The sequence below is a fragment of the Asparagus officinalis genome, chromosome 10 (assembly GCF_001876935.1).
Source record: "Asparagus officinalis chromosome 10, Aspof.V1, whole genome shotgun sequence".
Taxonomy (NCBI): Eukaryota; Viridiplantae; Streptophyta; class Magnoliopsida; order Asparagales; family Asparagaceae; genus Asparagus; species Asparagus officinalis.
In genome coordinates, this window is record NC_033803.1 from 48,623,913 (window position 1) to 48,651,395 (window position 27,483).

Here is a 27,483-nt window from a genome sequence, read left to right on the forward strand (position 1 = left end):
ATCTCACTGGAACGACCGTTGAAACTCTGATTATCGAGTTTGATCAAGCCAAGTACGAGGAGGCCCTCTCCTCCGGATCCCTTAGCCCCAAGACTATGCGCAAGATCCTCAAAGTTTTCGAGGAGACTAAAGCTCCAGTTGTAGCCAACTCATCTAAAGACTATCTCCCATGGGGGATGCACTGTTCATACAGTCCCCTCTCTAAAGGAGAAGACTCGATTTTGGCACAACGCCAAAAAAGCCGATCCTCCAATCTACGCGAACTCCGTGTTTATGAGCCTCAACATGAGCTCTGCATAAGCCAAGCTAAACGCAACCCTCAGGTGTGCGTTTCCCAGATAGAATGCAGCCTTCAGAGGCGTGTTCTAACATCAAAACGCAGACCTCAAAACTGCGTTGATCTGGCTGAACGCAACTCTCAAGAGTGCATCCCAGAACCAAAACGCAACTCTCAGGAGTGCGTTCCAACATTTAAATGCAGACATCAAACCTGCGTTGATCTGGCTGAATGCAACTCTCAAGAGTGCGTCCCAGAACCTGAACGCAACTCTCAAGAGTGCGTCCCAGAACCAAAACGTAACTCTCAGGAGTGCATTTCACAAACTGAACGCAACTCTTAGGAGTGCGTTTCAGAATTCGAACATAGATCACAGGACTGCGTTTCACTAGCAAAACGCGGACTTTGGTCTTGCGTTAATCAAGCTAAGCACGACCCTCGTGTTCCTTCTTTGGAACACGATGTGATTCGTCGTGTTCAAAATGATCAACATGGATTTAAAATTCATGTTTGCCAAGAACCAGTCCCATCCTTTAATGGACAGTGGGTTCTATCTTTACCCTCACGCTCCGTGAGAGGTTCATCCCAAGTCTCTGACTTGTGGGAATTGCTGTCGATGTTCAACCGACCGACGAATGTCGTTTTGCTCAATAATCGACGACATCCTCACAGGAAGAAGATTTTAGATGATGAATACCTGGGAGTCACTTCTAACATGGTTGGTAGAGGGAGATCATCAACCCTTAGTTCTGACGAGTCAGAGACAGATCGTTCTCCAAGCGTCAGAGAAATCGCTAACGAGTTTGAAGGAGTCTACCAACGCACTCGGACGTGAACAGGAGCCATTCCCCCTGTCAACTATCGGAGTTTAGCCAGAGGAACTAATTCCGATGACGAACACTCAGCCATTGCGGAGTCCTAATCATCAAGCTCTTTCGTTGGGCATGAGAGCTTCGCCCACATGGCAGAACATTCTGAAGATCTTTCAAAGAGGGTTGATGAGCAGGAGGCCATGCTCAAATCACAGCAGGAGGCCATCAATGAACTCATGGCCATGTTGACTCAAATCGTCGCAGACAAGGCCAAATTTCAGGAGACAGATTCGCCACTTAGGCAAGAATCTTCCCGGAGAGGAAAAGCATCTTCATCCCGACCTCACACAAGCAAAGGGAAGGGAAAAGTGGTTGATGATGCGGCTTCTGACCAAGAAGCCCACAGCCTGGAATCTTCCTCTGATGAAGGAAGAGAGACTGAGAACGAGCAAAATTTTCAGTCTGCCAAAATGGGAGAATTGGAAGCCCACCTCAAAGCCATTGCTAACAGAAGCGAGCTCCAAGATGAGAGAGTTATCAGGCCCTATCCTGCCGAATGGGATGCAGCCCCTTATCCTCCAAAGTTCGAGGTCCCGACGCTACAAACTTTTGACGACACAGGATCACCGACCCAACATATTTATCATTTCAAGTCACAGACTAGAAATGTAATATCAAACGATGCCATACTGGCTCGATTGTTCATTGACACCCTCAAGGGAATTGCCTTTGAATGGTTCAGGAAACTGCCTTCCGGATGTATCCAAAAGTGGGCAGATCTAGAGAGACTATTCCTGTCAAGATTCTTTGAAGAAGATACAGAAGTCTCTATCCATACCCTTCTCGCTACTAAGCAGAAGAAGAGGGAATCAGTCAAAGCCTTCGTCAAAAGGTTTCGAAATATGGCTCTGCGATGTCCGACAGGTATGACACAGTCTACCCTAGTGCAGACCTGTCGACACAACTTGCAAACCGACTTCCTAGCCCGAATAGGAGTTGCAGAATGCCGTTCCTGGAGACAACTAATCTCTCAAGGCGAGCATGCTCAAAAAATCATTGCCAGGATCAAAGCTGAAGAACAAAGTAGGCAGGATCAGCCCGAGCAATCAGACCAAGCTCAATCTTCTCCTGAGCAACCGGACCAGGCTCACTCTTCCCAGTCAGAAGGGAAAGATACTACGACCACTGGAGTCAATCCTCTTCAGTAGGATGGTGGGTCCAACAACTATCACGTTAACAATTACCTCTGATAATCAAACTCATTAGATAATGGCTCACTAGGCGATGTGCTATGTCTACTCTTTTTTCCCCATGCACTTATTCAAGACTGGGGGTTGGTTTATTTGTAGTCCATTGGATTATGGATAATAAATTTTCTGAGTGGTCATGTTCAATAAAATACCTCTGTCAACCACAAAATCTACCACAAAACTATCATAGTCCATCAACTTGCCAATCTTCTCTAATAGGATGGCATGTCTACAAAACTATCACGTTAATGATCACCTCTGATAGTCAAACTATCATCCCCACAGAGTATGCATTCAGTTTGCATCACTCCAAATTCTTGTCACGTTAACAATACACCTCTGACAAAACCCACTTATCAATCCTCGTCAATAGGATGATAAGTCCCCAAAGTTGCTCCAATCGCAACACAAATTTCTTGTCACGTTAACAATACACCTCTGACAAAACCCACTTATCAATCCTCGTCAATAGGATGATAAGTCCCCAAAGTTGCTCCAATCGCAACACAAATTCTTGTCACGGTTAACAATATACCTCTGACAAATTCACTTATCAATCCTCGTCAATAGGATGATAAGTCTACAAAGTTGCTCTGATCGCAACACAAATCCTGTCACGTTAACACTACACCTCTGACAAAATCAACTTATCGACTCTCGTCAATAGAGCGATAAGTCCTCAAAATTGCCCGATCGCAAATTCTTCTTATCACGTTAACAATACACCTCTGACAAAATCCACTTATCGACTCTCTTCAATGGAGTGATAGGTCCACAAACCCGTCAAATTAACACCACACCTCTGACGACCAAATCAACTTATCGACTCTCTTCAATAGAGCGATAGGTCCATAAAATACTGTTAGGTTAACATCACACCTCTAACAGTCAACCCTCCCAATGAACTTGTTAATTCTTTTTCAACAAGAATAGCAAGTTTTTATTATAAAATCCCCAGTGGATTAAAGATTTTATGGAATTATCCTTGATAGTGAAGAAAAATTCTGAATTTCACTCTAAGTGAAAATTCACGCCAAGTTTCACGCCAAGTTAATACTACACCTCTGGCACTTCTAATTTTCCTTTCAATGTTTCAAGTAAAAATATAACATAGGAAAAAATAGTGACCAAGCCTACGTATTCAATATCGTAGCAGGTCGTTATTAATAATGCCAAAATCCATGCCTTACACGTATGGGGAATTTTATCCTGAATCCTAAGTAGGGATAAGTCAACACCTAATACGCGTTGCCGGTTAATCTTTCGCCGTGAAAAAGACACCAGGATTCATGCTTGGGGGACTTTATCTCGATCCCTAATTAGAGATAAGTCTACGCCTAACACACATTACCGATTAATCTTTCACCGTGAAAAAGACACCAGGATTCATGTCTGGTGGACTTTATCTAGATCCCTAATTAGAGATAAGTCTACGCCTAACACGCGTTGCTGGTTAATCTTTCACCGTGAAAAAGACACCGGATTCATGCCTGGGGGAATCTATCTAGACCCCTAAACAGAGATAAGCCTGCATCTTACACATGCCACCGGGTGGTTCGTTCCCGCGAAAATGACCAAGTCTACGTATTCAACATCGTAGCACCAAAATCCATACCTTTCACGTATGGGGGACTTTATCTCGATCCCTAATTAGAGATAAGTCTGCATCTAAGACATGCTGCCGGGTAACCTATTCCCGTAATAATGGCAAAGCCTACGTATTCAATATCGTAGCAGGTTGTTATTAATAACGCCAAAATCCATGCCTTACACGCATGGGGAACTTTATCTCGATCCCTAAATAAAGATAAGTCTACGCCTAACACGCGTTGCCGGTTAGTCTTTTCCCGTCAAAATGACAAAGTCTATGTATTCAAAATCATAGCATCAAGACTAAGAGAGTTCATTCTCTTAGCACAACGTTACATGGGGAACGGACCTAGATAATTCACATGCTAGCCCGACTCAAACGGTAATCGATAAAGGCTTATCAAATCCGTTGATGGCTGAGGGTTTGCCAAAAATCCTATGAATGTTTGCGGGCCCATCAACTGAATGGATGTGAGCCGCGGCGTGGTGTTTGAGAGTTTCTGCTCATGAGTGGCTTGTATCGTCACAACAGTTTCTATTCGAAGCTCATCCTCTCACAGGTCCTGCGTGGAAAATCCCTTCAACCAAGATGCTTTCGAAGTGAGTGCAGATAACAACTCCTTTGTGATAAGGAATCAACAACTCCAAGATCAGAGTTGAGATCCAAAGTATTCCGAAAATTCGTCCCAGTCAACCGCAAACTTTTGAAAACTTTGGAGGGGGTTCTGTAGGCTGTCTAAAAATCACAATAGATAGTTGATCCCCCATCAAACACCGATGATGGAAGTTACAATCTGACGACTTCCAGAAGGCTACAATTTGAGGACTTTCACGAAGAATGTTACAATCTGACGAGCTTCACAACAACTAATGAAAGCCCCAATTCAACAGCCTTCACAATTAACATCGGGAGTTACAATCTGATGACTCTCATATTTTCAAGGAGCCAAGACGAAGATTACAAGAGGACTATCTGTGCAAAGCTCTAGCAAAAGAGACTACAAATTGACGATCTCTTCATATTAGAATGCAGATATCTCTTAAACCGTAAGGAATTTGGCAAAATGGAGGAAGCGAACCGAAGCCTTTGGCTATGTTCAGATGGCCCCGTCTCGTTGAGATAGCCGATTTTCATATATAATTCGTCCAATTCCGACTTACGGTTTGAAAGTTATGACCTGTTCTTCGTAGCAAATTATGTTCTGAAGTCCGTCTGCAAGACCAGACTTCATCAGAACATTGGACTTAGCTTGAAGCTCGCCAAGCCCGCCTAAGGTTCGCCTCTGCATTACAGAGTCAAAACGCACAGGTCGAACCAGCGTTATAACCTCAAAACGCAGAGGTTATCCTTGTGATATAACATCAAAACGCAGAGTTACGGCCCAACTCTGCGTTTTCAGCCTAAAACGCAGAGTTCACCTCTAAAACGGCCCAACTGTGTGTTTTCAGCCTAAAACAGGCTCAACTCTACGTTTTCAGCCTAAAACGCATAGTTCATCTCTAAAACAGCACGACTTGTGTGTTTTCAGCCTAAAACAGGCTCAACTCTGCGTTTTCAGCCTAAAACGCAGAGTTCATCTCTAAAACGCATGCGGCCTGTGCGTTTCAACTCCCAGCGAGCGCCTAACTCTGCGTCTCATCTTTAAGGCACAGAGTTATGGTCCGAACGCAAGTGGCCCTTGCGTTTTTAACTCCCAACAAGCGTCCAACTCTGCGTCTCATCTCTAAGACGCAGAGTTAAGGTCCAGAACGCCCAGATTGGCGTTTTGACTCGTTCAAAGCACTAACAGAACGGTTTTAAAACCGTTTTCTCCACGATTTAGGGAGCTATTTAAGAGGGGGCGGTTACACCTCACTCAGCCCATTGAGGAGCAAATTAAGGGGGCAGTTACACCCCCTTAGTCCCCTATAAATAGGAGAAACTCAATGGAGTTAGGGGATCGGATTTTCTCTCATCAACAAAGAGAAATTCGGTCAAGGGCTGGCTTTTTGGACCTGAGGATTGGCAGCAAAGAAGAGCATTCGTTCTTCGACTGGAGCTTTAGAGGTCGACAACAGGAGCTTCTTTATCCTTGGCTTATTAACCGAACTTTCGGTTTAAATCAACTCTTTCATAGAGATAAACTCGCTCTGAGTTATTAACTCGTTAAGAGTTATTTTTTAAGACTTGCCACGCAAGTTCTCCACAGCGTCAAATCGTGAGGAGAAGACTACGTTCCAGTGAATCAAGACATGCGGATCGTCAACGGAGAGCAAACTCGACGCGAGCATTCGAGGGAGGCACTCCATCGCCACTGTGAAGAACCCAGTTTTAAACAAAGGGGAGAATCAAATTCATTCTCCTCTCTTTTGTAATCGGAATCCAAATTGTAATTGATTTTTAGAGGAATACAAGTTAATTTTTCTTTCATTGTCTTTTTACATCAAATTTCCCACAAACAACAAGCGAAGGGGTCTTGGCCTTCTTTAGAACTTGACCTTTTAAGTGGCTGGGTGGACCTTCTTTGGGACAGCCCCCTTGGCATTTTTAAAGTCTCAATATGAACTCTCAGATTTGGAGATTCTTGGCTCATTGGCTCTACAAACTCTTGCATTGTAGCCTTCTTGGTACATTCGGCCTTGATACTCATCAAGCTCGAGCATTCGAACTCCAACCACAACTTCGATCAGATCGTCCAAGTAAAACAAACTCGGCACGAGCACCGAGGGAGGCGTCCTACCACTACTGAAGAACTCACGTTAAACAAGAAGGGATATTCCCCTTCTCCTCTATTGTAAACATTGATCATTAGTTTGTAATAAGCCACTCTTATAAATACAAACGACCCCTCAAATGGGAAGTCAATTTTTACACCCAACACTCATCCCATACGAAAGAAACACCTTTCTTCATCAGCTTAGAGAAGGATTGGCACTTACCCGAGAGATTTGAGATGAATCTTTGGATGTAGGCTAGACATCCTTGTAGTCCTCTCAATTCCTTGAGATTCCTAGGTGGTTGAAGCTCTTGAATAGCTTGCACCTTGTCAGGATCCATGTGAATTCTCTTCATCGTGACGATGAATTCAAGGAATTTGCCACTCGACATCACCAAAAATGATTTCGTGGGGTTCATCTTGAGTTGATGGGATCACATTAGCTCGAACATCGTCCTCAGGTCTTAAAGATGATCATCTTTGCTGTGACTCTTTACAACCAAGTCATCTACGTAGCATTCGACTGTCTTTCGTACATGATCTCAGAAAATCATGCTCATGTCACGCTGATAGGTGGCGCCAGCGTTCTTAAGTCCAAAGGGCATAACTGTGTAACAGTATACCCCTACCGGAGTTCTGAACAAAGTGTGTCTCTCGTCTTCAGGGTGCATCTTGATTTGGTTATGCCCCGAAAACCCATCCATGAAGGACATCCTTTCGAACCCATAAGTATTATTGATGATGACGTCTATGATGGGTAAAGGGAATTGGTCCTTTGGACATGTAGCATTGAGATCTCTGAAGTCGATGCATATACGAATCTTTTCATTCTTTTTCAGGACTAAAACAATATTATCCACCCAATCGGGGTGTTGTTCCTCTCTGATGAAGCCCGACGCGATCAGCTTCTTCACTTCGGCTTCGATCGCTTCCATAATTTGTGGACGAAACCATCTTTGCTGTTGTTAGACAAGTTTGGTGTTTGAGTTAATGTTGAGGCGATGCATGGCGATCTGGGGATCAAGTCCAGGCATATCCTAGTAATTCTAGGTGAAGACGTCAATATATTCCTGGATGAGGGATATAAGGTTTTGTTTCTCCTAGGGAGGTAAGCTGTCACTGACAAATATGGGTTTAGAATTAGCCTCATCTCCCATATTTATTTGGAGTATCTTATCCTCCGTAGGTGGTTCATGTTGTTCAAACCGACCACTCTATTGAGCACTAACGTGGCGATCCCATGTTTTATCAAAAAGTAGGATATGGTCATCCTCTTTGATTTCGACGAGGTCGACCGTAGCCATGTTGACGATGAGGTTCCTTAATAGATCTCCCACACTAATATCTGAATCCCACATCAAGGATGTTGATGATGATTCTCTGGAAGGATCGTCTTTGGAATCTTCACCGAAATTGCAATATAACTCTGATGAAGAGGAGATGTAACCCTGCCCTCTTCAAGTTCTGCCGAAGTAATTGTCAGGCTTTCCTTTGGGAACATAAGCAGGTCGGACGAGTGTCTTTCGTACTTTGTCGTAATTCAAGCCTTCTTTGCAGGTGAAGTCATAACCCATGCTCTCTATTATACGCTTCGCAATCTGATCGTAATGCGAGAATTAAGGTGCGGGCTCATCATCATCTGAATCATCTCACATTGTACGCATAGGCTAGTCTATTTTTCCAAAGATAATATCTTTCTGATAATTACCTTAGGCGGGCACAACAAAGATGGCTTACGAGGATTCGATCGCCTGTTTGTTTGTGACGAACGACGAGTACACGGGCAAGTAGAAGGAAGAGTTATTATATAACTCTACAACCAAACTACTAAACTTGTCATTACTAGACTCTGAACTAGATGATAAGTAAGCAAAGTCAGGATCTTCATTCAGGATAAACCCGTCCACCTCGGCAGTGTTGGTTACAACAAGGCCTCCATAGCGGATTACAATTAGTTCAATGTCATTTAAGACAAGATCCTCGTTATACTCAGACTCACTATCAGCCTCATTACCACGGCTAGGTTCCTCGACCAGTGGCTCGCTGCCTAGTTCAGAATCCTGGTAGAGTAGAGAATCGGTAAAGTAATTTTCAACCCCTTTGAAGGGTTGTTTATCAGCAATCACCGTCTCTACTTGATCACGGTCATCCGCATACTTCAAACACTGATGTAATGTGGATGAGACTATCCAGTTGCTATGTATCCATGGCCGACCCAATAGCATGTTGTAGGAAGGCTCCGTATTGATGACGTAGTAGGTCACTTTTGTCTTTATGTCGCCTAGCCGGCACTTGAGGCGGATCTTCCCTAGCGGCCGAGTTTCGGTGGCGTTGAAGCTAAAGATGGTGGTAATCATTGCATACAACCGCTTTTAGGGTACCCCAAGTGTTTTATGAGCTTCAAGGGGACGATGCTCAGTGTATACCCTGGATCTACTTGGATCCTGTCCACTCGAGAGGAGCAGATGTATCCCGTGAAGTACAGGAGTCGGTCGTAGGATGTATTCTTGATAAGTATATCCTCAGGAGTGAAGTTAATGCATGGAATCTACTATCTGGATGTCTGACAGCATTGTGGATACCCTTTCTCCGCATCCTCTTCCGAAGTAGGCGAGAAATGCATGGCAAAAGCCTCTAAGTTGGCCAGTGCCTCCCGTAGAGCTTCCCGGGTAGATTCGGATAGCCGTAGGAGCTCGAACAGGGTGATCCTGGCTGGAATGTTCTTCAGCTATGAGACCAAGTCAATCCAAAAGGGTTGACCGCTTGAACTTAGCTTGTTAGGATTCGGTTGGACTGTTGGTGATGGTCCCACCGGTAGTCTTGCCGGGATTTCCGTTGTCGGAGGGTAGTTCTTGGCAAAGTCCTTCCCTGCTTGGGTAATCAAGGCGTCCACTTCACTGTTGGAGTTAGTGAGGGTCTCTATCTCCACTTTGTCATCGTCCGGAATTGTCGAAATGATGTTACAAAGCTTAGGCTTGCCTTTGAAATTGTTGGAAGTCCACTGCTCGTTGTCGAGGAGATCATGATGAACCCACATCACCTGTCCTGATGGCAAGATCTGTGGTACCAAGCCTTTCTCTCATTGATTATGAGGATCGGTATTGGTGATCTTCAGTACTACTTTTGGAATGGGCACGACACCTACCGGTGTGTAAACCTCAGGGAGGCATGTCCCAAACTTCAGAGTGACCATGTTTGCAGTCATGTTCTTTTGCACCTTCTCCTTCTTTAGGACTCCGGCGTCGTAAAGAGGCCTGCAGCTTATCCTTAAGGATATAGCAGTTGGAGGTGTGATGACCCAAAAATTTGTGGTACGTACAGTAGCTCGGATCATCTATTTTGTTCACATCTTCAGGCTTCATGATCTCTGGCAGCTTGATCCTGCTGCTCTTGAGGAGAGTATCGAAGGTAGCCACAACTTGGTCTTCCTTGAAATCGTATTGCCTCAGAGGGTGCTTCTCGAAAGACTTGAGCTTCTGTCTCTGAGCTGACTTGGGGACTGGAGTAGATTCGACAGCCATGATCTCCTTCCCCCTCGACCAAGAAGGATTCTTGGGGGCACTCGGTTTCGAAGTTCCTCTTTTAGATCAAGGCTCTTTGGCTTCCAACCTTTTGATCATGTTTTTCACTTGCTCGCCCTAGCGAACAAGCTCTTTCTAGGTTCGGGTTTCCACCATGCCAATCCTAGACAGAATGTTGATTAAGAGGTTGTTGCAACACATCTCAATCAAGGTGCCTGAAGAGATCTGGTCCCGACATTGTAGTGACTGATTCCTGAATCTCTTGACGAATTCGTTGATTGACTCCGTCTTCTTCTGCTTGTCAGCAAGCAGGGTGGCTATCGACACTTCTATGTTATCATCGAAGAAACGGGCCAAGAAGAGCTTTTCCATGTTGGCCCATGTTATGATAGAGCCTGGTTCCAACTTGCGAAACCACTCAAAGGCTACCCCTCTTAGGGTGCCGATGAGAAGTTGGGTGAGGATATGATCATTCCCTATAAGAAATCCTGTTTGAGACAGGAAGTAGTAGATATGTTGCGAGGGAGATTCATTGTCGTCAAACTGGACTAAGCTCATTGGTTTGAATTTTGCTTGGTAAGGGACTGTATCCCATTCAACTGGATACAGTCTGACCACTCCAGCTTGTTCATGCTCTTTCGGAGTTTCAAGGCGTTGAGTTGACTTTGGAACTCATAAAGCCTCTTGTCCCAAGAAGTTCTGCCAGCATGTGATGCTTTTCCTGAAGACTTGGATGAGTAATCCGAATATGATCTGCGATTATCTTCCTCTTCAGATGTGTTAGGAGGAGTAGGCTTCCGTTCCCTATTCTTTGAGGATCTTCGTCGATTCCGTGAATTCCTCTTCTTCTTCTTCAGAAGTTGTTCCATCATTCCCTTTAGGGAGTTGATGGTTGCTTGTTTCTCTTTGACTCTTCTGATAATGTCATCAGAGCCGTCTGCAATGTGCACCTTTGTGTGCTTGCCATAAGCTAAACTTGAGGTCTGAGACATTGCCGCTGCTAAGCATGCTTCATCCTTGTTATCATAGATAGGCAACAAGCGAGCATAATCAAAGGGGATGGCAGCCCCCGTTTGAGTACACATGAATTGGTGGACACCTTCACGCTTGACGGGGAACCTGTTAAATCCTGAGGAAAATTCCGGATCTGATGAATCTGAATATTTGGCTTTTTCTTTCCCTGCCATGTTAATTATAGAGGCCGGGAGTTACAAACTATCAGTGGCCTGTCTCCTCCGACGATCACGTCTCCGGCGAGGAAGTCTTGACTCTAGAGACTGCTGATAAAGCCTTTCGAACACCGAAGGTTTTGGTGCCTCGGCACAATGGCAATCAGCAAGCACTGCTTTGATGAGCCTCTCACAGTGGCACTACAGATTTGTCTCGTGAATACTACGCTTACGAGTCAGATGATCCCTGAGATCTCCTATGGTTTGATGGTAACAACCCCCGATGTCAGAAGAACCAAACACGCAATCATGTGAAGAAGGTTCGTCAGAAGAATTGTGGGAACACTTAGAAAATTCTCCAATTGTTGAATTCAGGCGAGCCTACCTTGACGGGATAGGTCTCGTGTTCTGGCAAGCTTTAGCCTTCCGGGTACGGGACCGACTCCTACTGTGGTCGCTAGCTTGTTTGGTGTGAAAGTTGATTTCTTTATTGAGGTATTCATTACAACTTCAAGCGTTACAATGAAAACAAAAAAGATAGTTTTTTTATAAGACTCTTACATAATGAAAACGAAAAATTACAACTCTCGTCAAAACAAACTCAACGGACATTTATCTCCCGCTGCTTGTATGGGATCTTTGCCTGTGCTGGGGATGTTAATATCCGTGGACCACCGAACGATCAGATCTAATCCAGAGCTTAGTTGATTCGCGAAGGAATCAAGAAACTGAAGAAATTATCTTGGCAACAGCGAGATAACCACTCTTCTCGAGATCACCGTAACGGGGCAATCTCAAGGAAAAGAATCGGGAACTGTAGATCTGACAAACTCTTCTTCTTTATGCTGAAAAACTCGATCCGATCTCCTCCTCTCCTCTAAAATTCGTGCTCCTTCAGTCTCCAATTCAGCAGGGCTTCGTCGAGGCCCGAGAATTCTAAATCTACAAATGAAGGCCCTAGGGCTGTATTTATAGGCTTTGGGACCTCTGTTTTTGGATAAGAATGACCGATTTACTCTTATCCTCAGTTGTAACCACTTTATCACGTTCTTGCATGTTATTAGATCAGTTGAAATAAATCCAGGTGGTTAACGGTCGAAAAACAGCTCAAAACTACGTAAAACAGTTTTTTGGGGTCTAGGACACCCGCGGTGTCTCGGACTTGGCCGAGACACTTAGAGAGTCTCGTGTTAGACCCTAGAGGGGGGTGATTATGGTCTTATGCTAATCTAATCCGATTTTATGCTAATTTAAAACTTATTAATAAATATGTTCTAAATTGGCATAAAATCGGATTAGATTAGCATAAGATCCTAATCACCCCCTGTAGGGTCTAACAATTGGTATCAGAGCTTGGTGCTCTTTGATTTAAGGTCTAATCATCTTGAGTTAAAGAGGATATGCACGGTGCACCTTGTTTAGGTTATGCCATCAATATTGCTCCTAGATTAGATAATTTCCCTTATATCCAATGGTGTGTTAGATTTAAACTTTTTGTTTGATCTAGACACTTCGATTTATGGGAAATTATAGATGATGCTTATATTGTGCCCACTTCGGAGAAATCCAAGTGGAATAAAAATGATCATTGTATGTTTACCATGAATAGGCTTTTGTTAGAATTTTTATATAATGCGTTTGATTCATTTATGTCTAACAAGCTTGATTCTTTTGATAGTGCTTACACATTATGGAAACTAATAGAAGCACATCAAGGGAATTTGGAGGCGATCCGACAAGCTTTGGAGGATTCCGCTTCTAGTTCATGTGGAGCTTCATTTTCATGCACACGGCCACTAGGCGATAGCCCTAGTGTAGTAAGCGAGTCCGAATCCGAATATGATTTGTGTTTTGATGAACTCGCTTGTGCTAGTGAAAAATTATTGCATGCCTATAATAAATTGTATAAAAATTTTATTGATTTACAAAGCAAGCATGAAGGTTTAAAATCCGATCATGAAAAGTTAGCTTCCAAATTTGATATCATTTCTTAAGAGAATGATGCTCTTAAAGAAAATAATGATATGCTAAATTTGAAAAATAATAATTTGAAATTGGATATTGCTAACTTGACTCATGACAAAAATAATGCCATGTTAGAAGTAAAGAACATAAAAAATAATACTGCTTCCTTCATAAATGACTATTTATGTTCTACTCCTAATAAAAATGCATATGTGCCTAATAATGATGAGTTGAATCTTGTTAAAAACCGCATTTCATATTTAGACTCAACTCTGATTACATGCATGGATAATCATAAGAAACTTATGAACATGTGTATTAAGTCTCATGCTACTACATCTAGACATCTCATACATCATGCACACATGTATAGTAAAATTTACAAGTGTTCAAATTGCGTCCGAAAAGGCCATATTGCTAAATTTTACTATGATGCACATAAACCTACAAAGACTAATATTAATGCTCCTTGTGCATCTCATAAGGCTTCTTCATCACATACACATTCACATGCTCATTCTCATAAAGTTCATCATAAGCATGCTAATGTGTATCATTGTGATCTTTGTGGTCGTTTTGGTCATTTGGACGGATATTGTTTTGATTTGGAAGGAAAATCACGTTTGCCAAATGTTTCTAGTAGACCACGTGTGTTTAAATATGATATTTGTGGTAGATTTGGTCATTTGGCGAAGTTTTGTTAAGATTTAAAAAAATGTTCAAACTTGCCAAATTTCTCAAGTAAACCACCTTTGTTTGATAATGTTTCTCATAAAAATGTTCAAACTTGCCAAATTTCTCAAGTAAACCACCTTTGTTTGATAATGTTTCTCATTTGCAAAATAATTTTAAAAGACAATCTTTGTTTGCAAATGGTTCCCGTGCACGAGCATATGGTCCACAAAAACAAATGAGTCTCTTTCATAGCACAAATTACAATCGGAAGGGTCATTTGAGCAATTACTGTTATGACCGGGTTAGTGCACCAAATGTGCCCAAAAAGGTTCATAACCCTAGAGCTTTGAGCTTTATTTAATAGGGGTCATGTTCCTAAACAATCCGGCACCAAGAATGCTTGGGTGCCAAAATTCTTTTAAACCAAGATTTTTAATAATTTTATTTTTTTTATTTTCTTTTATTATCTTGGTTTTGAAAATTATACTTTAAATTTTTGAATATGAAAACAATTTTCCTTGATCAATTCTTTTGTTTTAATAATTATTAGTTTTAATTTTGATGAGAGGTTTGTGTTTATATAACCCCCTGGATTTATTGGGTGTTTATTCCCAAAACTTGTTTACCGGTGCTAAAATTGTTTATATAGGTTGAAACAAGCTCAAGGGCTTGATATTGTTGCCTCTCTTAAAAATTGTGTTTTTATTTGTTGCTTTGAATTTATTATATTTTACTTATATAATGATATTTATGTCTTTGTGCTTATGGATCATCTATTCGTGTCTTATAATGTATTCTATGAGTGGTTTGATCAAGTTATACAAAGAAATTTTTATTTTTTGATCAAACATTGCTTTTGGACTCAAATCTTGATTTATGACTTCATTTGAGTGATTTGTTTTCATTTGAAAACTTTTTTCATGCTTTTGGACTCAAATCTTGATTTATGACTTCATTTGAGTGATTTGTTTTCATTTGAAAACTTTTTTCATGGTTCTCATGTTTTCCTCATTCCTTTGTTCTTTTTTCATGGTTCTCATGTTTTCCTCATTCCTTTGTTTTCATAAATTTATTCATACATGGTTTTTATAATTGTGTAATTGTGTAATGAGACACTTCTTTCTTAATGACATTTCAATATGTGTTCTCATTGTCTTGTTTGAATGTGAGTGATATTTAGCATGTCTATGCTTGCTCACATATGTTTGCCTTGATCCTCATTGCATATATTCATTAAGGTATTTTGATAGGGGGAGCAATCCCTGTATTTGTTTTATACTCACTCACGCTTATTTGTAAGGGGAGCTTTCGCTCTCTCCATTCTTTTGTTTCCCCTTTTTGATGTTGTCAAAGGGGAAAAAATATTGTGAGTATATTCTTTTTATTTATATGCATGATAATTACAATATTGTATATTCAATTTCCTTTCATGCATATATTTTTTTGTAAATTATTTATCATCATCAAAAAGGGGGAGATTGTTGGCCTTCTTGTTTTGATGATGATTTACTCATCATCAAAAAGGGGGAGATTGTTGGCCTTCTTGTTTTGATGATGATTTACAAACAATTTACTTCTAATGTTGTTTGTCTAGTGTTTGTGTTTTTGTATCAATTGTAGACAAACAACATGTTGGAGGATGGATGGATTGCGCCATATCGATCATATCAAATGGAGGTTGGCAGGATAGTGGTTGAAGTCATGCAATTCAAGTTGAAGATCCAAGTTCTAGCTTCATCTGCAGTGTGTGTGTGTGTGTGTGTGTGTGTGTGTATAAACAAAGCTTGTGTTGTATATATATATATAACTGTATATATACAAGGAAACCAATATAATGTGTGTGTATATATGATTGAGCTTAAAGTACCAACACACATAATATAAACCTAAACTAATGTTACCCAAGCTTGATCTTGATCTTCGATAAGCTTAACTTGGTACACATTACGGATGAAGCTAAAACTTGAATCTTCAACTTGAATTGCATGACTTCAACCACTATCCCGCCAACCTCCATTTGATATGATCGATATGGCGCAATTCATCCATCCTCTAACATGTTGTTTGTCTACAATTGATACAAAAACACAAACACTAGACAAACAACATTAGAAGTAAATTGTTTGTAAATCATCATCAAAACAAGAAGGCCAATAATCTCCCCCTTTTGATGATGACAAACAATTTACAAAAAGATATATGCATTAAAGGAAATTGAATATACAATATTATAATTATCATGCATATAAACAAAAAGAATACACTCAAGGTGTCTCGGTCTTGGCCGAGACAGTCAGAGTATCGCCACTTGTTTTGCTTCTAACTCTCTCATATGACCTCCAAATAAAATGATTCAAGATGCATCGGAAAGATAACGAAGAGATCTACAACTTTTATATTTTAAGATTTTTCATATTCGAATCAAATCATGGCCAAAATCTTTATTCTTCTCCAAGACACCAACACTATCTCGGAATTCTGAGGCAATTTGTACTATCTTCGGTATTTTGGTTTTATATCTCTCCTACAATCTCAGAATGAGTTGATCCAAGATGCATTAGAAAGGTAACAAGGAGATATACAACTTTTATTTTTTGAGATTCTTCATATTTGAAGCGAATCATGATTAAAATAGCTCTATAAGGCCCGAGACAGTCCAACTGTCTCGGCCTTGGCCGAGACAGTGCAAGTATCTCTCCTCTGTTTTGCTTCTAACTCTCTCATCTGATCTCAGAATGAGTTGATCCAAGATGCGTTGGAAATATATCGAGGATATATACAACTTTTGTCTTTTAAGATTCTTCATATGTGAATCGAATCATGGTCAAAATTGTTCTATAAATCCCGAGATAGTCCAACTGTCTCGACCTTGGCCGAGACAGTGCAAGTGTCTCTCTGCTGTTTTGCCTCTAACTCTCTCATCCAATCTCAGAATGAGTTGATCCAAGATGAGTTGGAAATCTGGAGGAGAAATCTATAACTTTCATCTTTTTAGCTTTTTCAGATTCAAAGCGAGAAAATCTCTACCAAGGCCGAGACACTTGGAGTGTCTCCGCTAAGGCCCGGGGTATTATTTTGTGCGTCCAGTCCGTTTCCGTCATATCTTCATCATCCGAACTCGGAATTGCATGATTCAAAGTGTGAAGGAAAGCCAACAAGAAGATATACAATCTCCAATGGTTGAATCACATGTGGAGTAGATGGGACACGAGAGGCGCTTCGTCTTTCGTAAGCGAAAGCGTAGCTCCTGATCAGTTAGTATCTTTGTTATTCTATAGTTTTGTCGCTTCACACGATTTGTTGACTTACTTCATGCGTTTATCGACATTAATTAAGATTATGTGACCCAGATAGTAATGTTCATCATCTTCTCTTTATCTCAAACCGCGTGTAGGAATCCGTGGGCAATTTTTGACGCCTACAGGACGAGGTCTCGTGTTCTGGCGAGCTTCAGCATTCTGGCAAGCTCTAGCTGCTTGTTCATTCAGGCGAGGCATGCTCGCTTGAAATGTACGGGCTTTGCTTTTTTGGCCAAGGCATGTTTTTAGACGGGCCTGCTGGGATTCGCCTGTATGGTGGCTTCTGTTTTTGACGCGAAGCTCGCCTAGTGTGCGAAGCTCGCCTGGTGTGCGAAGCTCGCCTGGTGTGCGAAGCTCGCCTACTTAAGGGTGCAGTTCACCGGAATCATGGAGCTTGCCTAATCTAGGAAGATGGCTTTAAGAGTGAAGCCCTCTTGATTTGGGGGGCTTGCATGTCTTGCTAAGCTCACCCAAATAGGGAATTTTTCTGCTGGAGTGAGGCTCTCCTAAAATGTTAGGCTCGCCTGAAACGCTAAGTTCACCAGCTTTGGGAACTTTTCTACCAAAGCGAAGCTCGCCTGAGTAGGTGGGCTCGCCTGATTGATGTAGTCTGCCAAAACTGGGAACTTTACTACCAAAGCGAAGCTCGTCTGAGTAGGTGAGCTCGCCTGAGTAGGTGAGCTCACCTGATTGATTGGTGAGAGGAGCGTTCATGTCAACAGTGAAGGCATGGTCCGCGCCGATACGAACTATTGTCTCCTCTTGCATATGGGGCTGTGTGGATTGTTTGGTAACCTAATGAGCAGTCCCCTGGCTTACATTCTTGGCCTTTGGCTCGGCCTTAGCTGGCTTGGGGGATATAGAACCCTCTGCTATTGCTCGGGTAGAGCTCTTAGGCATGGTTGCCTCAACCACTTTGGACTGGGCCACATACATAACTCTACGGTATCGGCGAGAAGTTTTACCGCTAGAGGAGGAAGAAGATAAATACTCCTCGTACTTAGCTTGGTCGAACTCAATAACAAGGGACTCGACTATCGTTTCCTTTGCAACTTTGTCGAATTGCGTCACCACTATTTCGGTTGAAGAAATAGTCCTCCTACTGTGGTCGTCATCTTCTGTAGGGGAGTAAAATGATTCTCCAAAGAAGATTTGTATTGATAAGAATGGTTTATTACAAATCGAGAATCAAATTACAACAGAAGCGAAGAGAATGCTCTTCTTGTTTAACGTGGGTTCTTCGGTAGCGATAGGATGCCTCCTCAAATACTTGCGTCGAGTTCGCTTCCCTTTGACGATCCGATCAAAATTACGGTTGAGCTTCAATACATAGTAGGAGCTCTTATGTGATTGAGTTCGATAATACCCGAGCTTGATGAGTATCAATGCCGAATGCTTGGAGAAGGATAATATGCAAGAGTTTGCAAAAGAGCCAAGAGTCTCAGATCTGAGAGTTTAGATTGAGTCTACTTCAACAATCCAAGTAAAAAGGTAGGAAAGTTCTACCAAGCAAGCTAATGAAGACCTCTGTTTGAAGAGTCTTAGAAATGCTAAGCTTCTCTATCCAATTTGTAAGTTGAACCAGCCGAACCCCTTTCATGTTGGCAAAGGGAGCCTATAAATAGGCAAGGGATGACATGGGCCATCCCTTGATTTGTGGGATAATAGGAGTAAGGAGTAGCATACCCCCCTATAGCTATGGGATGTGACCATTATAGGGATGATGGGAGCCATGCCTCATTACCCAGGTAGGAAGTGGGTAGGCCCACTCCCATAAGCAAGTAGCCGCTTGCACTGTTCAAGTGGGGCTGACATGCTTGCAGGTGAACTTGAGAGTTGCTTGAATGTTCAAGGGAGCTTGCAGGCGAGCTTGGCGAATAGGCGGGGTCCGCTGGTGAGCCCCTCGAGCGTGTGAGCTGGCATTCATTGGCAAGCTGGGTTCGTGCAGGTGAACTCATTGCAGGCGAGCTCGACTCGTGTGGGAGAGCAAGGTGTTCAAGTGAGGTTGAGCTCGTGCTGGCGAGCTCGATAATCATGCGAGCTTGACTCATGTTGGCGAGTCAAGCAAACAGGAGAGGTCGGCTTAGCTTCTTGAATGCAGGTGAACTTGACTTGTGCTGGCAAGTCAAATAAACAGACGAGCTTTGGCTTGCGGGCGAGCTCTGCGTGTTAGTGAGGTTTAGTTTGCAGGCGAGCGCTGCTTGGCCTTTTGCTTGCTTTGAGCACGCAGGCGAGCTCTGCTTGGCCTTTTGCTTGCTTTGCGCACGCAGGCGAGGTTTGAGGTTTCTTGTGTAAAGGAAATTTTTATTGCCTACAAAGACTTCATATGAAATGACTTAACATTAACAGGGTATGACTTAGACTTGACATTAAATGACTTATATGTCATAGGAAATGACTTATATTTCATAGGATATAGCTTTTCCTTAACAAGAAATGACTAAGGGGCTCTTTGGTTGGTTTCTCAGATTATAGGAAACTCATTTCCAAGCATAGATATTGTTTTTTAATGTGTTTTTAAAGGTTTGTTAAAATTTGTTTAGTTCATCACAAAATAGGATTGGAAATAGATTTCCTCACATATCCATTGCTTATTTCACAACTTAAAAAAAAAGGAAACTAAGAATAGGAAACCTCACTTACCCATCACTAGAATAACAAAAATAATAATTATTTAATGTTTTTCATCCCGAACTCAAAGCTCAGAAATGGGTATTTCTTATTTTTTGAGTCGGCATGTGATTTCTCCAAAAATTTTCCTTAAATCTTGTGTTGAACCAAACTAAGGAATAGAAGATCTATTTGGTCTTAGATCTCCCACTGTCATCTTGTCAGCCATGAAAACCTATTTCTCTTCATCATTTTTGCCAAACAACAGCCCCTAATACATAACATGAATTTTCTTTTAATTCATAGGAAAAGACTTATATTTAATAAGAAATTACTTAGACTTAACATGAAATGACTTATAGTTTATCTAATACCGGGACAGAATGTGTCTGACCACTTCTTTAGAGTGTAGTTTATAATAATTATATGCCCTTTCATTTATCAGTTTAATATCGTCCATATAATCATTCTATTCTGCTTTCCTTGTAACAAGCTAGTTCCAAAAAATATCCCAAAACTTGTGTATCTTTCGACTTCAGTCCTAAATCCTTCAACTTTAATTTGAAATTCTCAACAAGATGTAGAACAGATCAAGAAATCATTTATGCAAGGGCATAACAAATGAAGAATCTTGTGAACCTTCCATCACTTTGTTCAATGCAAATATAGCTACCCAGATTTGTCTCCTTGACATTGTCCTCCAACGTATAATATTTAAAATATAAATGTTAAAGTTATTAGGCAATGAAATTACTTAACAAATAATATTTAAATGTAACAAGAATATTTTCTTTTACCATTGTAATTGATCGTACGCCTCATAAGCATCACCATATAGCTGCTATTGTGCTCTCTCTTTGCCTCATCATATCTTACTATACTTGGTCCTTAGGTCGTAGTAGCTGTGAAACTCTTTTTGCACATCAATAGGACAGATGTCCAGCCGAACCTTCATACTTAACAGGTACAAGTGTAATTTACACGTATCTGGTAAAATTTTCATGATTACATGTGTTTCTAAAGACATAAAACTATATCATATGTGTAATATTCAACCCATTAAAGTTAACATCCAACACATAAAAGTTAACACTAGATTGTGAGTATGTACTGCACACTTGATAAATTACTGCTCATACTTAACAGGTACAAGTATCAATAACATGCATCTAGTTAATTTTCATGATTCCGCCATGATTTTAAGAGAAATCCCCAATTCCATTAAAAAAACAATAACTTATAGGTCTTGTGGATTTTTCTGGGAGTTATGGGAAGTCCAAACCTCAACATTTTGAATAACTTCAATATGAATCTCTGTGTACCCAATGTTGCGGTTATGCTCCACCATACACAGCAAATCATTTTCCTTCTCAACTGCAAAACTCTAGTTATAGTTTGTTTCATCTTTATATACTAACGATAAAGAATTGTATGGAGCTTTTAACCTCTCTAACACATCAAACTTCAGTTCTATAAAGGTGGTTGAAAAGTTGATTACTAAGAAAAATTGCTTTCTCGCCTAAGGACAACATGTAGATGAAAGCCTTCTCAACTTTTAATTAAGTAAAGATAGGAGGAGTGATGAAGGCAAATTTAGGACGAGAGAAAGATTGATTGTTCAAGAACAAAAATCTTAAAATATCAAATGAGAAAGTTATGTGCTCTTGAGGGAGAATAATAGACGGGAAAGACAATTTATTTCCTTTCCAATTCCACCGTCAGATCGCCATATATGCAAGATGAGAAGGGAGGAGGGCAATTTAGTATGTTGGAGGAAATATCATAGATTTCCTCTATATGGTTGTTATGGAGGGGCCTGCGTGCTTTCTAGAGACTTTTTTGGAGGTGATCGGTAAAGATTGAAGGGGCTAGTCACATGAGCTTCCTAAATTTGGGCCCAGCTCATAAATTTCCAAAAAAGGAAAAAAGAAAGAAAATAGCTGATGAAACTAGATAACTAGGGTTTTGGCGAAGAGTTAAAAAATTTCTCCCAAAAGCGAAGAGATATTCGGCTTCTCTCACTTTCAATTTTGATCCCAAGGAGTTAAACATGCATCTCACTTTGGAATTTGGGTAAGAAAAATATTCATTCCCTCACAAATTCTACACTAACAAATACATCAATTTACAATTCTTTATATAATCACAGCGGTGGCCTTGAACTCCTCTGCGATTCCGTCAAAATCCACAACGTTGACATCCAAATCCCCAAATCCCAGCAAGAGAAGAAGGTAATTTCGTTGTTTCAAGTCTCAATCTCAATTTTTTTTTATATAAAATCTGATCCTTTTGGTTCTCAGTTTACGATGCAAGACCTACTGTCATGGGTCAAGACCAATTTGATCAAGGAGCGTCCCGAGATGTTCATGAAAGGGGACTCAGTGTAGGTTTTCAATTTTTTTTTAGAATTTAGAGATTTACTGTAAGCAACTTCATCTTTTTTATTTAATTGTTGGTAATTTAGGAGACCCGGTGTGCTTGTACTGGTGAATGATTGCGATTGGGAACTATACGGGAATCTGGACGCGACGCTAGAAGATAAGGATGTGGTGGTTTTCATTTCTACTTTGCACGGCGGGTAATAATGTCAAAATTCGAGATTGATATATGTAACTAATGCGACTGATATGCACTTAATGGTTGCTCTTTGAGAGTATGTGTAATGATTGTGAGAACTTCTTATATTTATATGTATTATTGTACCAACTCTTTGCTTTTTGATGTATTTAATCCAAGAGATACATATCTATCTTCACTTAGTTTTACATTCCCTTTTGTTCTTTATCAAGTTTATATTAGCTTTTGCAGTCTTTGGTAGATTGATTCCCGGGGAAATATTTCTCTAATTGATGGCAATCTTTTCTATTCCTCAGTTATTTAATATGAGCTAATTGTCGAATGGTTATACTTGTTTGTAGTAAATTATTATATTGCACCATCTTACATTAGCTTCACTGATATTCAACAAAACATCCACAATAGAACTATCTTGCATGTTGCTTGTATTGTGATTATTGCTACAACTTTGTATGTGGGTTGTATTCTATTTGTCTGGCCATAAGATGGAAGTGATTCAGATCTTTAATTGATGTCTTCGTCTGGCCATTGAAATTTGGTGAAAAAACTGAGTTGTCATTTGTTCACATTATGATAACGCCATTGTACACGGACGTCATAAAGATGTCAACATGTCTAAAAATGTACTGGCGTCTGAAATGTAAAGAATGTTCAATGTTTAAAAGATGAAGTCCATGGGAATGAAGTTTATATGACTATGTCCTTGCTGTGGGTGCCATATTGTTGAGGATGTTTGTATTGGGTACTGTTCCAACTCGTTTTACTTTTACTGTTATTCGAAGTCTACTTGGTCTGTTCTCCTATATATTTGGCTTTCATTATGGTGCTACCCTTTGAGTTTTTGCAAATTGGAGTTTTTTTTTGTGTTGCATGTGCAGTTCTTGAGGGCATGCCATTGGTATCTTCAGTCTTCAATAGTGAGAAGCAAGGCATATTAAGATAGTGCAACGTTTATCTTTCAAATTTTGGTGATCTGTGTTCCTGTTCTTATTCCTACGGGCATGTCTATATGTTCCAAGTTTCTGCTTTTGCATATTTTAACATTGAGGTTATGATGTGATGTATGGAAGCCATGCATCACTAATTCATGCATCCACAATATGATTCCTACAAATAATGTTTGAAGCCGTATCTCAATTTGGAATGTTCTTTCCTGCAAATTTGTATTTAAGAAATTGCTAGGTGTTTCAACATTTTCTCCACTTTTGTCTTTCTAGTCCTTTCTCTTTTTGGCATAATACTAACTCTATTGGTATTATCACATTAATGTGTGAGGCACCTGATTACTATTCTTGTTCAGATATGTATAGTAAGCACCTGTATGATTGCGCTTTAGTCTCTGCTCTGCGGAAAGCTATGCCATAGTGGTATTGGAGCATAAATTTTCATGTCCTTTGGTTGCTTTCTTGTTCCTAATATCTATGATAACATCAGTTGATTGACAGCTAATCAAGTTGTTAATGCACACATATTTCCATGTGAATCCTAAACTATCATTTTTGATCAGGTTGGTGGCTACCTTGATTTTGACTTTTGAAGCAGTGGAATTCTGTACATCATTGTCTTCCTTGATAATACTTCTGTGCCAATGCCCTTAAGGTAGTTCCCTGAATTCAATTTATGGTCAGTTTACACTGCAGAGACTCAGATGAAGTAAAGAGCTGCATCTGATGCTGGGCAATGGAAGAAAACTAACTGCAAATTGTACAATTTCCTAGATATGTTTCCTTGGCATGGATTATTTTCAATTTTCAATGAGCTTGGATACCTTGGAGAACTTAAATGGCTTCTCAGAGAATTGTAAATTAGCACATGTGCTTATCTCAATTGCACATTTTTCAATTTCTTATTAAGTTTCCTCTTCATATTGGAGAGGTTTCTGTGTGGGTGTTTCAGTTGAATCAGATTATGTACATTAATTTTAGTTTTGCTAGCCTACTGTTGTTCTTGCTGTTTCACACTCCTGCTTCATGAAATGGTATCTCCAGCATACCTTTGCTCATAGTATGATGCCTCTATTATCCGTATATCTATCATTTTCTCTTCTTCCTCCATTGACAATTATTTCATCTCGTCTTTTCCAAGACATTGTTCTTCATACTTAACCGAGGCATGTCATGAAGCCACAGGAAACCACTGCTTATATAAATGTTTCTTACATCCACATACTTTGTTAACAGTGATAGCTTACTCTTTTCTGCGACCTATTAAACAGAATTCAGTATGTTCAGTTCTTCCTCTATTATCCATAGATCATCAACTTTAGTAATCCTAGTCCTTACAGATGTTTCCAGTGCCAATATCACAGTGAAATTTGGCAGTTAATGTTTGAACCTTAAAGGGATAGATCTCCATCACAAAATATGTTGAATAAAAACTTGCTATGCCTCTATCAGACATTTAAGCATAAAATAATATACATCATTAAGCATGTTCTCAAGATTAGAAACAGATCATATTTTCATATACGTCACTTAACCATAATTCACAATCATTTACCTGTTCTAAAATTCAATCATTGTTTGGTTAAGCGCAATATATCTCCATCTTTCCTTTTCAATAAAATCTGCATCCAGGAACTTGGCAATGAAAGACCAGAGTCTGTAAGTATCCTCAAAATTGTTCAGGAAATTGAGTGTCACATTGACCACAGTAATTCCCAGATCAGTCCTCTCTTGTTCATTTGTAGTTGGTTTATGGAGTCTTTTCCCCCAGATTACACTCTTATCCTCTTCATATCTATCTAAGAAACAGATGTTCCTTAATAAACCACAGCTTATTGAGATATTGCTCCTATCAGCAAGCTTTTGTACGAGTCTTGGTTCGATCTTCTGGCCTTTCCAGTCAAACAAATTAATAGCAAGTGCAGGTCCTCTAGTGAATTTTTGCTGTGACCCATATATTCTGACCAGAGGTTCTCCATTTCCTGTAAGAGGATGCTTCAGCTTCAATAGTGCATTCACCAGCCAGTCTGTGAGGCAACTCACTCTTCTGCTTATTAGGTGAAGACCCACAGAATCTGCATGATCTAAATATCTGCATTCAATCACATCATTGGTTTCTGATTTCTGCGAGCACATTATCCTGGATGATGGTTCTCCAAATGCTTCTTTTTCATCGTTCATCACGTCATATGATTCTATAACTTTATCCTTCAATTTCAAAATTTGAGAACTTTGAGCTGGTCTAGGATAAGAGAATAAGCTTTTGACGTAAGTATTTGAAGGCTGTGTTTCCATGTTTGTAACAAAATTATCAGGTCGCAATGCCAAGGTAGACAACCGTTTTTGAGGGATGATGCTAATTATTCCAATGCTCCTATTTGCTGTCGTCTTCTCCAGAATCGCTCTGCTGGATCTTTTGATTAAGAGTCCTGAAAATCCTGATGGGTCCTCTCCAAAAATCTTAAAGAAAGAGCATACAATGAAGTCTGGTTTGATCAATGAGAGCCCCAGTGTGTTCATATCTTTCGGCCCTAGGGAGCATGCATCAAGAACCACATGCCAGCCATTCTTCTGCGCTAGACTCATCCATTGGTAAGCGTACTTAGTCCCCGTCATCTGAGATTGAGGGGAAAACACAAACAGTCCACCTTTCTGGTTTCTCGTGCTCACTATTTGTTTGAGTTTTCCAGAGTGGATCTTCATACTTGGCCAACAAAATTCTGCAGATGCGTCTCTTGCTCCTCTCCTCTTTGCAATCTCCACCATCGTTCTCACTGCCTCGCTCTCATGGTCATAGACAGTAAGGAGTTTCTTGTTGGACTGGAATGGGTAGGATTCTGCCAGTATTCTGAAAGAAGAAGTCTTATTGGCAGTACAAACCATGGTGTATTCTTCATCTGAAATTTTGAGGAAATCCATTACTCTTCTATTGATGGCTGATTCCAGTGTTGTCTCTTGGTTTCCGTACCATAATTGGGACTTCAGTGTCACCGACTTATAGGTGATGTTGAAGAAAGATGATTGTGAATGTGAGAACCGAGCTTTGGAGCTCAACTGTGCTCGGGAGAAGAGACCAAAGCCATTGTAATCGAAGCATACATGCTTGGAGAGGTGGTAGTAGTCATGATCTCTGATGTGGTCAGCTAGTTCCGTGCTGGTGTATTGTGGATTATTTGCAATGAAATCGGAAAAGGCATGGATTAAGGGGGGAAGGGATTTATGGTTGGTTAGGTGAATTTCTGAGAGGAGAGAAGTGGAGTTGACGGTAGCATGCCTTGATTTAGGTACCATAGGCTCAGTCGAAGGAATTGAGGAACAACTGTTGATGCATCCAGCAGAGGCTCCTTTCCAAGCTTTAGACATAATCCACCTTTCTTCTTCTTCCTGTGCTAGAGCGGATCTTCCTTGGTTTCTCTCTTTGTGGCCCAGAAAAGTACTTCCGGATGTAGGAAGAAAGGGCTGGGCGATCAAGTGGGTGGCTACTGTCTCTAAATTGATAAGGCACTGAAATGTTCTTGTGTTCTTGATTGTCGTTCTTTTATGCTTTTATAATTATTTATTAGTCACCTTTTCTTTTAATTTTTGGATTGGCTCAAATTGTTAAGGATAGTTTGCATGATGTCCTTTTAATTTCCAATGAAAAATTGGTTGTTAATGCAGGGCAACTACTAGAAAAGGACTGCCTGTCCTTATTACCAATCATTCTGGTTATCTTGATGGAGATGGTAAGTGATCAAGTTGATTAGCTGCATGTGCATACAACTTTTATAACGTAAACTCACTGTCTCTCATTCCTATGATACTTAACTATTCTTAGTATCATTGTCATTCTTCTTGTTGCTGCCACTTTTACTACTTAAACTGCTATTGTTAGCACTGAGACCATTATTGCTCCACCTCCTGTAAGGGGTTGTTTGGTTGACAGGAAATATAGCTGCAGCAGCAAACGCCACAGTCAATTTTCTGTTTCAATTGTTTGGTAAGCAATAAGTTAGTAGAGAAAGGTAATTGGATTTACATTTTGGAGATAGTAATTTAGCTGCACTACAAGGCCTTGCATTAACTTAAATAAAATTAAAATTAGCGCCACATCGTCAA

General features: G+C 40.5%; 2 protein-coding genes and 1 long non-coding RNA gene across 3 annotated transcripts; 2 read left to right on the forward strand and 1 right to left on the reverse strand.

Annotated features, from left to right (window-relative positions):
* LOC109825339 (ubiquitin-related modifier 1 homolog 1-like) lies at positions 21,756-22,629 on the forward strand. The gene is made up of 4 exons (XM_020392184.1): positions 21,756-21,937; positions 22,014-22,095; positions 22,165-22,247; positions 22,329-22,629. The coding sequence occupies exons 1-4, from the start codon at positions 21,915-21,917 to the stop codon at positions 22,444-22,446; spliced, it is 306 nt and encodes a 101-aa protein (XP_020247773.1). The 5' UTR covers positions 21,756-21,914; the 3' UTR covers positions 22,447-22,629.
* LOC109826245 lies at positions 23,278-24,294 on the forward strand. The gene is made up of 2 exons (XR_002243250.1): positions 23,278-24,040; positions 24,160-24,294. It is a non-coding gene; the product is annotated as an uncharacterized LOC109826245 (long non-coding RNA).
* LOC109826244 (molybdenum cofactor sulfurase-like) lies at positions 24,808-26,971 on the reverse strand. Its single transcript, XM_020393258.1, has one exon. It carries the CDS (start codon positions 26,746-26,748, stop codon positions 24,946-24,948), a length of 1,803 nt encoding a protein of 600 aa, XP_020248847.1. The 5' UTR covers positions 26,749-26,971; the 3' UTR covers positions 24,808-24,945.

What these genes read in the sequence shown, in the direction of transcription:
- LOC109825339 (XM_020392184.1), top strand. Translation starts at nt 21,915, where the DNA reads ATGCATCTCACTTTGGAATTTGG. An exon ending in CATCTCACTTTGGAATTTGG is followed by an intron (nt 21,938 to 22,013) that starts GTAAGAAAAATA and finishes ATATAATCACAG; the next exon opens with CGGTGGCCTTGAACTCCTCT. An exon ending in TTCATGAAAGGGGACTCAGT is followed by an intron (nt 22,248 to 22,328) that starts GTAGGTTTTCAA and finishes TTGGTAATTTAG; the next exon opens with GAGACCCGGTGTGCTTGTAC.
- LOC109826244 (XM_020393258.1), bottom strand. Translation starts at nt 26,748, where the DNA reads ATGTCTAAAGCTTGGAAAGGAGCCTCTGCTGGATGCATCAACAGTTGT.